General features: G+C 45.6%; 4 protein-coding genes across 4 annotated transcripts in view; 3 read left to right on the forward strand and 1 right to left on the reverse strand.

Annotated features, from left to right (window-relative positions):
- Positions 1 to 239, forward strand: part of T265_01497 (hypothetical protein) — a gene marked incomplete at both ends in the record, with an annotated part of 11,374 nt that extends 11,135 nt beyond the window's left edge. The window contains one exon of the mRNA XM_009165538.1: positions 38 to 239. Coding sequence (XP_009163802.1) covers positions 38 to 239 — 202 coding nt within the window. The remainder of the gene's footprint in view (positions 1 to 37) is intronic.
- T265_01499 (hypothetical protein) overlaps positions 1 to 13,524 on the reverse strand; it is a gene marked incomplete at both ends in the record, with an annotated part of 47,637 nt that extends 34,113 nt beyond the window's left edge. The window contains 8 exons of the mRNA XM_009165540.1: positions 3,324 to 3,418; positions 3,508 to 4,144; positions 6,227 to 6,361; positions 6,538 to 7,037; positions 10,736 to 10,808; positions 12,777 to 12,981; positions 13,021 to 13,061; positions 13,354 to 13,524. Of these exons, the coding sequence (XP_009163804.1) occupies positions 3,324 to 3,418; positions 3,508 to 4,144; positions 6,227 to 6,361; positions 6,538 to 7,037; positions 10,736 to 10,808; positions 12,777 to 12,981; positions 13,021 to 13,061; positions 13,354 to 13,524 (1,857 nt within the window). The remainder of the gene's footprint in view (positions 1 to 3,323; positions 3,419 to 3,507; positions 4,145 to 6,226; positions 6,362 to 6,537; positions 7,038 to 10,735; positions 10,809 to 12,776; positions 12,982 to 13,020; positions 13,062 to 13,353) is intronic.
- T265_01498 (hypothetical protein) lies at positions 7,945 to 8,154 on the forward strand (the record flags this gene model as incomplete). The annotated part of the gene is made up of 1 exon (XM_009165539.1): positions 7,945 to 8,154. A coding segment is annotated over one exon (210 nt), but the record flags the coding sequence as incomplete, so codon positions are not given.
- T265_01500 (hypothetical protein) overlaps positions 10,894 to 14,600 on the forward strand; it is a gene marked incomplete at both ends in the record, with an annotated part of 12,035 nt that continues 8,328 nt past the window's right edge. The window contains one exon of the mRNA XM_009165541.1: positions 10,894 to 10,939. Within this exon, the coding sequence (XP_009163805.1) occupies positions 10,894 to 10,939 (46 nt within the window). The remainder of the gene's footprint in view (positions 10,940 to 14,600) is intronic.

A 14,600-nucleotide genomic window follows, 5' to 3' on the forward strand; every position in this document is an offset into this window, starting at 1 on the left:
TAACCGGTACTCGTGGGTGTACCGGAAGTGATTTCAGGTGGTGCAAGCCACCAGAGACCTCTTTGCATACGCGAAAGATTTCCCAAGGACTCTGGTTTGGTCTTGTCCCAGATCTGCTGCATATGTTCCGTATTGATTTGAGTTGTGACTTATTGTATCCTATTGTACTATATTTATGCGTGTTTCGTGTATCCATTGGCAAAAAAGCAGAATCGACAGTGGATATTCCGAAGTGTTAAACCTAGAAATGATCAGGTGAACACCGTTGCTAAAACTGGCTAGCCATATATGCGTGCCTAGGATATGTATCCTAAGTGGTATGTACCTCCAGAGTCCCTTTAAACGCACCATGGGACTCAACGGTTGTATTACGAGGTGGTCTGTAGGCAGTCGTATCAACCTTGGTTACGAGAGGAGTTAAAGCCGTAAGATATATCCTTCAGGCGACCGGCATCTTAATTATCATGAAAACAGGGGACCGACTGGACGTCACCGGGAAGACGAGTCATAAAATGCCGGCCTTAGAGACCGCGAACTCCGGACGCGGACGTCGGAAAATAACCCGTACAGCCAAAATTTAATTCGAATTTACTCAGAATTCGGAGCGGCTCAAAAACACCTGCGGTGCACAGTTACACTTGTGTCTGATTCCCCGCACCATCGAACTAGACCAATCCCCCTCAGTCAAGCAGTTCAGACCGTAGAATATTCGGAAGCAGGTGTCTCCTGCAGCTCACATACCCTTGTTGTCGATGCACTTCGTGTCCCCGAAACATGCATACAACACTACGGTAGGGCCATGCGCCCTCAACCACTTAGGATGTTCTACATTACACTCTTAGGGTATCTGGTGATTCTGACGAAATGACCCAGCCCTTGAAATCGAGACGCCTCATTGCAATAAACGAGCGTCTTTGCTCGACATGGTTGTATTGTTCGATTACAACGCATGAAATTTGGTGCGGCGTCAGAGTACGTCCCGGTAGACTACAACTAAACTTGAGACAAAGAGATTTCCCTGGGAACTGTCACAATCGCACAGGTTAGCGAAACTGACCGACTGTGATTGATAGAAATGAATATCATTTTGAGTGAAGGGTTGGACACTTGTAGACAATCCAGCTTGCATTCCAAAACACAGTCATCGGAAGAACCCAATAAACCTGAATGAGACTTTGACATCCGTACCCCATCAGCAACAGAAATCCAAAACGGGATATTGTTCCTTCAACCCAACAAAGCACCACGCACATCGAACGCGCCAAAAAAGCAGATTCCCTTGTGGTGATTCATTTCATACCTTCTATTTTTTGTTTGTTATATATGTCCCAGAAATCAACCAAGTCGGTGGGATTAACCACTTAACTCTGTTAGTGACCCCCATGGAACTATTCATTCGTCGACATTCAGTGATATGGCTGCAGTATCCAGAGAAACGTTCGTGAATTTTTGTGCAACAGCTATCAAACAGGTTCACGAAGAATCCGGACAGGCGCACAAAGGTGGGCTCTCCACAGAAACAAAGTGGCCCCTATGATTCTTCAACGTGTTCTGTGCCATACTAGACAACAGCAGCATCATAGGCTGTAACAGACTACCCAGTAACCACAAGAGTTCCTGAGAAGGTTAATGACTTCTCTGGCGTCACCCAAGGTATAACAGAAAAAAAGCTAACGCCTCCAATCGACTTTGGGTACTTGCTTTACCGGTTTGAACAATACTTTCCACACACATCAGTATATGATTCCTGTGCGAAAAAAACCGATCCATCGGTATGGAGTAGATTTCACCGAGCGTACGCTTCAGCCACCCAATCCAGATATGGCAACCGGACCAGGCACGGGGCGGCATCCGTTGTGCAAACACCCACACCACTGTCAAAATGGACAAGACACTGTGGAGATAACCTGTTTATACAAAAGACCCGCTCGATCCCGATGACTGTACTAACTTTGTACGGGGTTGATTGCGCGATTGCGATTGCGCCTGCACTGGATAAACCAACAGACAGCTAACGGTTCGAGTCAACCAGCATAAAGGACAGTCACGGGTTGTTGGAAAAAACGCGGGCAAACTGGACAAACTGGTGCGTGACTAAGCTATCCCACTCCATCCATTAAATGAAAGCTATCGGTGCATATACCGCAGCAAAGTCTCAAAGTGTATGTACATGGGTTCTGTGCTGAACCGGCTGCTATTCGGAAGACATCGCGGGCGTTCACAGTCCTGATAGTACTGTCATTTGGTCCGGCGTAATCTGTCGTATAAAGGCGACCCAAGTATGACAGACCAAATGTGACATGAGGTGTTGAAAATGTACACAGTGTAACACAAAGAAGGCACGCATGACTTGTACGCCAAACACAGTACATACGGTAGTATGTCACCAGTCCTTGGCCAGTCATAGAGGTAATTTTGTTCCTTGATAAAGGCTACTCTCAGTGGTCGAAACATCGAACGATTTCACCCAATATATCCGCTGTGTAATCTCCTGCATTTTCACCGCAGCAAAGTCTTCTCCAAGGTAGATCTTTCTGATTTATACCTCCGGGTTGAGGTGGGAGACGGTTGTAGAGACTTGTTAACAATAATCACACAGTAATGGCTGTACAACCATGACAGATTTTTGTCTTCTACCAAATTCGCACTGCGCTCAACGGGTTCATTTCGAATCATGATTCCAATCTGCATGTTATTGTGGCTGATGACGATTCGATCAAGGCATTGGAGGTGTAATATTGAACCAATTTCCTGGAGGTCAGCGAAAGGCAGACAATCATGCATCGCGAACTCTGTCATCTGTCAAGAAAACTGGTCATTTTCGCGTTTAAAAAGTTCCACGAGATATTGCACGGGTGACAGTTCACACTGTGCACGGAAAACAATGGCTGTCATCATCTACTGCATAGAAGAGTATGCAGGTTCACATTGCTAAAGACTTCAACGCTGGACCCCATTACTCAACGGCTATGATTCAATATACCCACTTAAGTCTAGACGGAGAGGTTCGGCCACGCGGACGTCCATTGAAATCTGATTGCACATTAGTCCAATAACCAACCAGGTGAAGAGTGGTCATTTCTTTTATCATGTTGACGGTGATGTAAAACACGTGTTCGGGGAGTCTGTCGGGAATTTGTCTGTGATATCACCGTAACTCGACAAGTCAAGACTGTCCAATGGGAGGACTTAATGGCAACCAGTGACCTGTCTTCTACGCTGAAACAAGCGCACATAGTTTAGATGGGTTGGATAAAGGACGAAGGACACATCCTAACAAGAACAGACGACTTCAGGTTCAGGTTAAAACAAGATATGCTTACCGACAGTAGTTCGCTGGACGACGGCAAGTCGTCACAACCATTCGAGATGCTTTCCGCAACGCGGTCACTGTTCCCCGCAATACTATTTTCGTCTGCTGTAATAAAAGACCACGTCAGATACACGCTGTAATACAGGACGCACAGATGGCTAAAACCACAAACTATAAAACCCATGCCAACTTACGCGAATCCTGGGAGTTTACAGTGTCCTTGGATTTCACATCAACACCTTCGGATAACTCACCCAAAGGTGTTCGATGAGAGTGTATCACATCCGGGTGGTCTTCGAAGTCGCCACCTGAGCTGGGATGGCCTCGATTTGGGCCCTTTCTACGACTGGAATCCTCACGATCAAAGCTATCACCGCCGCCACCACCACAGCCATCTCCATGGTCCGAAAAATGACCAACCGATTCCCTGGACGCCAACTGAGGTGAGTCGATGAGAACAGGTAAAAGAGCCAGTGGGCTGGTGATGATAGATTGTGAGGGTCGTCCGACGGTAGAGGATTCCGGTGCAGAACCAGTTGTTGTGGAGGGCAAACGTGGTAATGGATCTGCCGGTACTGAAGATACGAACTCAGAGATTGTCGGCTTTTGCGTAGAGTGATGGGTTAGGCTAACACCTACGGGAGTAAGCGCAGGCCTTACACCTGGTGCGAATGACGTGGAGGGGTGCAGGTTATATCCGCCAGGGTTGTGAGCAGTTTGGTGGGCCTTGGTAGAATTGCTGTGAAGTTGGTCAGCACGGCTGTAGGATGATTCACTGGAAGATAAGGCTGCGATTGCTGCAGCGTAACCCAGAGCACGAATTTCCTTCCCCTAGGTGGATAAAAAAAGATAGAATCCTTACAGCTGGCTAGGATATCATAGGGTTTGTGATTAGGCATATACATGAAACAGTCGTCAGAAGCTTGGACTGTAGTTTTTCAGCCGTTATTGTTCATGCATCCTAGTAAGAGCAGAATCCAAATCGACTCAAGTGTAATATAACCACAGTGATTGCGCCAGGACAGCTTGGGACTGTAAAGCGAGTGGTAGAAATATACTCTTAGAATTGTTAGGATTACGAAGGGACGTACACATGTGTGACACTTTGTGGTGGTCTGCATAACGAGTCACATACATACACGCTATAAATAAGGCGCTCATACAAGTGGGTTAGCTGGAAGTTTAGTGCTTATGGTCACCTGCAAATCATTTATCCAACAGAAACAACCGAACTGACGGTCATCAGGCAGAATGAATATTGTCAACACTATGCATGAAACAATTAACTTCATGAATAAATATCTGGGACAGCGCTGTCTGGGCAAACCACTGACCATAGGTTGAAGTGTTCTTTTAAAAAAGGAACTTTGAAACAAAAGTTACAAACCTTTTCTTAGTCAATTAAGATAGAAAAGAGGCTTCATAAAGGAAACTACTCACAAGGTTGCTGAAAACTCTTCGACAGCCCACAACCGGTTTCGCCCTTCTTGGGGCTCATCAAGTAAACACAGTCCCCGAGTTGCCGTCAACTTTATGTTCCAATTGAACCCAAATTGGAATGCTTTCGAGAATATCGTGCCAACTGAATCATGAGGCGGCCTATGTGCAGCACATTCAGTTCAGTTATATCATAAACGAGGGATTCAGTTGTCTCTCGTGAAAACCAGATTGATTTGCAAATTAGTGTATTTCCGAAAACAGTCCAATTTGGGTTCAACTAGAACATAAAGTTGACGGAAACTCGGGAACTGCGCCTACCTGATGAGCCTCAATAAGGGCGAAACCGGTCGTGGGCTGTCGAAGTTTTTAGCAACCTTGTGAGTGGCTTCCTCTATGAAAATATACTGCGATATCTCGAATATTGTGCCAAGTGAATCACGAGGCGGTCTGTGTGCAGCACATTCAGTTGTAGAATATCCCAAACGATAGATTCAGTTCAGTCTCTCATGGAAACCAAATTGATTTGCAAATGAGTGTATTTCTCGAGAAAAGAGGCGTGTTGCTTTTAATGGGTCAAATTTCAACGAGCCAATATTTTCCTACTTCCGAAAGTTGGCACTCCGCTCGAGAACTGCACGATTTACTCGATAAGATCAACATGGAAAGAAAAAAGTTTTGACTGATCCCATCAGGAATCAATTCCACCATCCAAAGAAAGTCCAAGAACAAACTCGATCAACAGAGGGACAAACCTCCCACAGGTGGCTGACATAGCAATGAGTGGCATTTTGCTCGTTATTGCCGATTCGGGCGTCATGATTGTACCAGGCAATGTCATCAGCGTCACAAAGATTTTTATCTCAATCTCATACATTGAAGCTGAAGCAGCCACCACATCGCCATGCAGCTCATGGACGGTGGTCTAACTTGCTGAGTGTGACATTCAAAGTTATTTTCGTTTCCCTGGGGTCTTCATTGTCTTTGAACAAGACTACACTGTAGATGGACCGAGCACTTTCTCCAATCCCATTACGACACATTACCATGGGGTTCTTTTGATTTTGGCACTCAAAATTAGAAAGTCGTCACAGCTCTGCTCCCAGAGTTCCCAGTTTTCCGCGAGTTTGTTTAGCGGTGCTCAAACATTCCAAAGATGCAGCGGTTCGTCCGTCGTGTATGCGAGAAATCATCCACATATGAAAAAATGAGTAAACGAACGCTGATTGATTGTGAAGCATCCAGTCTCTTAGCGGTAGTGTTATCGTTAGTTGGTACAGTACATCAACTAGGAATAGACAACAGGAACGCACCAACTTGGCCTTATCTGAGAGGGCTGTAACCATTAAAATAGTTCCCCTGAAGGATCCTTCGGTGAAAGTGTACCCGTTCGCACAGTCTACTAGCGTTGGATGAAAACGATGGACCACGGATATCAGTTGCTCAAAAACACCAGCACTGCAAAAACCAACATACTTTCATTGATAGATGACGGGAACAGAACCCGCGTCGCTGTGATTCCTTAGTGCAGCCCTCACGACTACAAAGGCGACGCCATTGCTTTCCGTTGAATTTCTTGCGCACGCCATTCGGTGTCTTGACCACATCACCCTAGGTAAAGAAGAGAAGATAGTGAAAAAGCGGCTACAAGTGCGAGCTTCACCACTACGATCATGAGTGCAGACCGTTTAAATGTAGTCGGGTGATTTTATTAAGACTTCGACAGGAGTTTCATAACATCCCACCGGAAAGCCAACCGAAAATGGCCACAGTTTAGCAATATTTACCTTTTTAAACCGTTGATGGTGAACACCAAAAGTGTTCGGAAGGGATGTCGTTGCAGCCAAGAGATTCGCAGGACTCCATTTTGGACCAGTGGCGGTGAATCTTATCGAGGACGAAGTTCCGAGGCAAGGACCCAGAAGAGAAAGTGACAGAGCGCTGGCAGGACTGGCGGAATACGGCGTGGAATTCCGACCGAGCTGAGACAGCGGAGTGGGGTCAGAACCACGGACCGCTCCTAAAATAGTCAAGGGACCCGGTTCGGTTTCAGAAACCCCACCATTCTTTGCAACTGAGTATGTCGGTGGCGCTGAACTGGTAGAGAAGTTAGTGGTCAGTGTAGCAGATGAGATGGGCTTCGAGGAAGAGCGCTCAAAAGTGACAGAACGGTCCAAATCTTCGGGCGGCATATCCCCGGTAATAATGCTAGGCCCTGCATGGGAAGGCGCCGAAACGGAATCCAGCAAAGCAGGACTGTCCGCGTCTCGGATAGTCATCTCCAAATCTGGAACGAGAAGCAATAGGTACCTACATATACTAAGATAAAGAACAGCGTTATAATTCACGAAATGCTACCATCCTAATCCAAGAAAAAATATTTCGTGGGAGCATAGTTATTTTCGATGATTGCGAAAGGGTGCAATGAAGAATTTGTCTGGGTTACATGAGCAATGCGCACCCAACACCCACCGGACAGCAAGACGACTGCGTAATCGGTTGTGGCCGCAGACCGCATTTCAATACTGATAACTCCGAAACTGAATGGGTGGGGTAAGAAAACACTCTGACTCTTTCTAGAGGTACCACACTGCTCATGAGGTCGCTGGAAAGTCCCCAACAGCCTACAACCTGTTTCGTTCTTCTTTGGACTCCTCAAATAGGCGAAGTCCCCGAGTTTCCGAACAAACCTGGGGGCAACTCGGGAAATATATTCGTTTTTATACTAATTTGGTTTAAACGAGAGACTCAATGCAATCCAGCTCGATAGCTCCTTTATGAATGAGCCGCAACCTGGCTTCTCATTCCTAACTGTGTACAATTTGACTAAACTTGATTTCTCTCCATTGCAGTCTACAAGTGCAATAATGTTTCGGAAAAAGCAGCGCCTTGCGGCTTTTTGTTTTTCCCATGGAAATCTCAACTTTAATACATCCTTTCTTTGAATTTCACACATGCTAATTTCATTAAGTATTCATTGAGCAATTTGAACTGACATGGTTCCTGACACTGATTGCGTTGCTCTTCGAGATCTCTTACTCTTGTCTCTAGAGTCAGTTTCTCTCGTACTCATGCATCAAGGGTAATGATCAAGGTCAGTTGCAAGAATCATAAAAAATGTCAAATCTAGTTGATGAAGCCCAGGTCTAAACAGTGGTTTCCCCATCCCGCCATTAAAACTTCCGCAAACAGGCATGTTTGTGCCATTTGGTATGCGTATTGTTTCGTTTGATGTCACGCATAACTTTGAAGATAACATCTGCCGGCAAACTGGTGATTTGCGCTTGCCTTGCGTTAATCGATGTTTCCAATTCACGCGTGATCCAAAAGTCCCCTACGAGTCCCAGCAAGTTTGTCACTGCAACGGACTCGTTCAATTCCCAGGTCTCTGGCTGGAATGCTGATGAGCCATGTCAACACCAATTCAGCGCACCCAATCAAAAATGCATTAGAAACTATTGAACAAAGCAGTGCGTGAGTTGATGCCGACGAATAATCTAACTTCGATTCTGTCAGCCGTAGGATGAGGCTCACACCAACTGCGCAGGACGGTGGTAAGAGATGCAATGTACCAGGATACGAAAAAGGCACGTATGAAAATCGAGGAATTTCGGCAGACGTATTTGGTACCGATCGACTGGATCGCTGGTGGATAACGCAAAAAAACGAAATCGGCCATAATTGGCACTGCTATACCAAATCATTGGAAGGATGAAACAAATCACTACAGGCGTATTGATTCGGTGACACTGGCGGACTCGAAAACCCAGTAGATTCGCATGCATCCTATTTAGGCCAAGTGATACAACTTGCACCCGGAATGCAGTTGCCTGAGCTGGCTAGCCAACGTAGTCTCGACACAAGCATGAATGACGAGTGAGCTAGTCAGACTGACGTACAAATGCACACGGCCATTCAAGCTCGCAAACAATGGCAGAGTAAGGCGGGACAGTCTGCCGCTCGGTCTCGACAACCGTCTGTCTGAAAACGAGACCAGTGGATCACGTGAAGGAACGGCACTTGGGTAGGAAGAGAACTGGAACAAAGTGGCTAACTCCGATTGGTTCACCGTCCTTCCACCGTTTGTTCGTTTGTCTAGACCCAGTACTAACCGTGGCAACGGTCTTTGGTATATCAATCTAGCAATGTTAGGGCAAGCAACAAAAAGAATTCTAAAGGAGAGACATGCCAGAATATTGCTCCTGTTAAACGAACATTAAAATGGTACCCATCTAAGTGATTCATGCGTGCGCGACGAGATCAATAACCTGTGTATTCAGGTTATCATTTTTTAACGTGACCTAAGTTTAGAGAGTCAACTTCGGGAACCGAAGTATTTTCCTAGAAGGTTTCAAATTTCCTCAGCAAGCGATTTCAACGTTTAGCTGCGGGAATTCTTTGCAAAAAGCATGCAAGCTAAGGCTCAAAGACAAGTAGACAAAGTACCGTTCAAAAAGGTTGGAAGTTCAGAAAAAATATTGGAACGAAAAGTAGGAGACCGGAAGAGGCACGTACCATAAATTCGGATTTAATCGATCTTTATATTGTCGATGCACAGCATCAACAATGCTGAGTGTGGTGGAACGACTCAAAGTCAATCAACTCAAGGGTATTGCTTCAAGCTCACACATGTACTCACGTCATTCCCTACTCTGAATAAAGATGAAACTGCAGTAGCTTGCGCCAACATACCGTAGTGTAAGGCTTATGATTACAAATGTACTGAGTAAGATATAGCAGAACAACAGTTTGAAAACCTGTATATTTGACCAATTATCCTCCTTCTTTTATTCTCTAAACACCGGAGTGTGGTCGAGAATCCTCGAGCATCCAGCGACGACGTACCTAACATCCCAACCGGAAAGCTCTTAAAAGAAAGTGCTCGAGTTGAAGTTGAGGGCATGAACGAGAAGCGCACTCGTTCGGAAAACTTATGGACTATAACAGACAAGTAAAGGAACGTGATTGCACATTGGCACGCTACAAAACACGTAAAAAAGATGGAAAGACACTCGATTCCAGTTAAGCAATCTGTATTTTATTCTAGATTTATATCCCTGGGTATTCACGATCGATAAATTCCTCGTCACTGCCGAACGATGATACTTCCTAATATCCTTCTTTGTTCACCCACTTCGAGGTAGCATTATTGGATTACCCAAAACCAGCGTATAATGGCGTCCCAAAGCATTTCCTGAATTGTGAATCATCCAACGTTATGAATCACTGTCCCCGCGTTTCCAATGATACTGTGGACCTGAACCAAACAACTTACGGAGTATATTTGATATCCTCCTTCTTTTATTCTCTAAACACCGGAGTGTGGTCGAGAATCCTCGAGCATCCAGCGACGACGTACCTAACATCCCAACCGGAAAGCTCTTAAAAGAAAGTGCTCGAGTTGAAGTTGAGGGCATGAACGAGAAGCGCACTCGTTCGGAAAACTTATGGACTATAACAGACAAGTAAAGGAACGTGATTGCACATTGGCACGCTACAAAACACGTAAAAAAGATGGAAAGACACTCGATTCCAGTTAAGCAATCTGTATTTTATTCTAGATTTATATCCCTGGGTATTCACGATCGATAAATTCCTCGTCACTGCCGAACGATGATACTTCCTAATATCCTTCTTTGTTCACCCACTTCGAGGTAGCATTATTGGATTACCCAAAACCAGCGTATAATGGCGTCCCAAAGCATTTCCTGAATTGTGAATCATCCAACGTTATGAATCACTGTCCCCGCGTTTCCAATGATACTGTGGACCTGAACCAAACAACTTACGGAGCATCAGCAATTACGTACGGTGACGAAGAACTGTCAACGAGGCCGGAATTTCGCACACTTTTAGATGAAATAAAGATAATGTTGTCGTTCACCGTGCTAAGTCAACAAATATCAGCGGTAAAACCAAAAGCCTTACCCAGTGCTTTGTCGGGCTCCACTTGTACACACTCAGATGCTGGAGACTCATTCCGACTGTTGTATGTGGCACTCTTCAATTCGTCAGGAGGTCCCGATTCCCCGTGGGTTGTTTCAGATGGCAATTGAAGCTGAAATGTATGAAATCCGGAAGAAGCCAGCACAAAATATATTGTACTAATCAGACCAATTTCGAGGGGAGAGGGAGCGGAAAATATGTGCGTAACTGAGGCTAAAACTGCATGTCGTCTGATCGGTCATGGTAGGTATGAGGGAAGACCGTAGATGAATGAACGATATCACCTACATCCCCGTGAAAGTTACAGCTGTATATCCATAAGCCAATCTGCAGATACAAACCGACCATGAAATTGGCAGGTTGGAGAGATCACTTTAGTGCTCTAACTACCGATCTGCTAATGATTTTATGCTGGCTGTTACGGAGAGCACCATTATATTCTATGACAGAATCCCCAGTAAGGCATTGTCCACAAAACGGAAAGTGTGCTGAAAACATCTGTGAAATACATTATTAGGATATTTAGATCTTCTCTCGGCTGAAAGAAACCCATCGCTATATTAAAGAATAAGCTCTATCAAATTATGGATTCATTATGACGACAGTCATCTGGGGGATCTTTTGTTGACGTTGTAGAGGTGAACCATATAGTGGAGAGACAATAGTCCTTCACGTGAGGCAGTTTCTTCAGATGATATCAAAATGCTTCTTCTGGTTGATCACCTGCCTTATGCACCTGTGTTATCGTGTTGTTCTGAAGGTTGCTCGGCCTGTGCACTGCTTGTTGGGGGTCCATTGACATTGTTATTTGATTACGTATTCCACTGTGATTTGAAGTTTCGCTTGAAATTTATTTTAGCCCGATTAGAACGGCCAGCCTAGGCGCAACTCGGTACCGTTTGGGACCCCTCTGTGGGGGGATAACGACGAGGAAATGTTTCCAACACTGGCCAACCGATGTCATTAGCTATCAGTTTTTATGCATACTGTCTGAGTGAACCAGCGGTATCTTGACGTTCGTGTATGAATCTCGGGCGTTTGTAATGGGCTAGCTCATGGAACTCTTCCCTTTTCACTTTTTCATTTGTCCAATTATGAGGCTTCTTCTAAGCAAACTGATATGGCTGTACGGCAGTGAATAATCAGCATTGCTGTCAATGGCGATGATGATGACGTGGAGCAATAACTGTAACATGTGGTGTAGGCGACGCACTACCGTGTTAGAAAATTATCGCCTAGTATGCAGAGCCGACAATTAATGATACCAGACAAAGATTCAGTGTTGCAACACACATTGGTTGTCCGAATTCCATTCGGTATTACAAAAGGAGTCTCACAGTGATGATTATGATCACTGAAAGCCAGTTCTCTCTACCTATAGTTCTTGGGCGAGATGGCTCAAGTGTTTAGAGCGCGAATTTACTGACCGGAAGGTCCGTGGTTCGAACCCGACCTCCGCCACTCGACTTCCTCTGTCTAGGCTTGGGCAACCTGACAGTATCCCAGCCCTCGTGCTTCCTTCGGGTGGCATGGCAGCTAGGCACCGAAAGGGCGCTACAGCTGAACGATTATTATTTATTATTATTATTACCTATAGTTCTTGCATTTGTATTTCAGACTATATGGACCAGCCAGAATGACTTATCTTCCAATAATTGAATGACAGCTGGTTTCACTCATATTAAGGTTAAGTGTTACAACTTCGATGCGTCAGTTATCTGGTTATACTCAGTCCTCGTTACGTCCTCACCATACCAATGAAGCTAAGTAAGGTCAAGAAATGAGTGGTGCGCAGAGATTGGTGGTCGTGCTGATAGCGGTAGGCAGCAGACTGAATTAAGACATGGTGCTTTCTTCACCTTCGTGTGGTCGGAATTCGGGGAAGAATGAAGTTTATGTTTATTGGCATTAAGTGTTACGACTTCGATGCGTCAGTTATCTAGTTATACTCAGTCCTCGTTACGTCCTCGCCATACCAATGAAGCTAGTTAAGGTCAAGAAATGAGTGGTGTCGCAGGGATTGGTGGTCGTGCTGATAGCGGTAGGCAGCGTACAAACCAAAGCACATTGAGAGACTCACATCATCCAACTCATCTTGCCAGGGGGCCACAAGAAGGCGTAAATGTGTACGAGTAAGAAAGAGTGTGGGCGATGGTACGTTTGAATCACAATCAACAGGATACAGTCTCTGATGGTTTAATGGAACACGATTCTTGAAATTTAGCCGACCGGTTGCATAACGCCGTCCATCAGTTGCTGTGTCTCGGTAGCACACACGAATTCCACTAAAAAAATCTGATGAAGACATTTGGATTGACGCTTACTCTATCAGCTGGTTGGCGTGAGGTATGGCATCGTCTATGATCTTTGGTTCAGAGGCGGAGGAAGAAGAGATTTCCACCAAGATAGTGTTCGAATCACTGTGGTCTAGACGAACCACAAGTTCACCGGTGGTTTTCTCAACATTCAAGATGATGCCTGGTTGATAAAATCCTGTTGGAACAGATAAGTGTGCAAGTAAGGAGAGACAAACCGGATGCAGTCTGCACTAGGACGTGATGATCCATCCAGGGGCTCAAATCCAGCACGCAAGACCTTCGAGAAACGACCGTTGAAATCGCAGCCTGAAAATATAAAATTAGCCTGAAAACACCTACCGGTTCTGCCAAAGCATTAGCGGATGTAGCATGTGGACCCTGATTGAGTTGACTATTTAAATTATGTCGTTCTTCCAGAGACTCCATGACGACCTGGACAAGTTGAGGATGGTATCGTGAAATTTTAGTCATCATCATCATCATCGACAGTATAACATCAGCGTTCAACATTCATTCTTTGTTACCCTACAGCTATGAATTACTCGAAGGCCTTATTGTGAAGAGAACAATAAGAGTGGATGGGGAACGGACTTGGTGCTAGTCCACAATCAATCCGAGGTGTCTACACCCCTGAAAACACTCACCCATGCGATCCCAAAGAAAAGAAAGAAATCGTTCAGCTGTAGCACCCTTTTGGTGCCTAACTGTCATGTCACCCGAAGGCTGTACGAAAGCTGGGATACTGCCAGGTTGCCCAGCCTAGAGAGGGGAAGTCCAGAGGCAGAGATCGGGTTCGAACCACAGACCTTCCGGTCAGGAAATTCGCGCTCTACTCATTCGGGCCATCTCGCCATCTCGATTCCAAAGAGAAGCTGATAAAAACAACGGGATAGAGATAGCTCAGTGGTCAAAACATCAGCTTACGGACCGGAAGGTCCATGGTTCGAACCCAACCTCAACATCCCGACTGCCCCTGGCTAGGCTTGGGCAACCTGGCAGTATCCCAGACCTTATGTCTCCTTCCGTTGACATGGTAGCTAGACACCGAAAGGGTGCTACAGTTGAACCATCGGAGTTTATTTGATTTAACAAGAAAGCCACTGATTTGAATGGCAACTATATCTTTCAGCGTCACCAACCCGGCGAAGTGGAGTTCATGCGGTCCCCATCCCGGAAAATGAGTCATACCGATAGCACCGACTTTTCGTTTTTCATACCCCTATGTCAAGTCAAAGACTGACTACCCCTCTGCTTATACTCTGGAATGGGTGCGGAGAACAGCACTCTCAGTGGCAATACATGGCCTAACCACTGCAGCTTCTGATGCTGGACACACTCTTCAATGCACAACCGAACACTCGCTTTCCAACAGTCTCGTTGCGGATTCGCGACCCCGACCTAAAGCTGCCACCTTAACGTGCGTGGTGGGCTTCAGTGCTGCAATGATCCCGCGGGCTACACTGGCTGGAACTTCGTTCCACAAGGTTCAACCATGCCAGGAAGGCCAAAGGGGAGCAGCCAGACCAAGAGCAGCGAGACCCCGTACTACGAGTAATCGTGCTACGAGGCGGCCTGGAGGTAAAGTC

This window comes from Opisthorchis viverrini (genome assembly GCF_000715545.1).
Source record: "Opisthorchis viverrini unplaced genomic scaffold opera_v5_16, whole genome shotgun sequence".
Lineage (NCBI taxonomy): Eukaryota > Metazoa > Platyhelminthes > Trematoda > Opisthorchiida > Opisthorchiidae > Opisthorchis > Opisthorchis viverrini.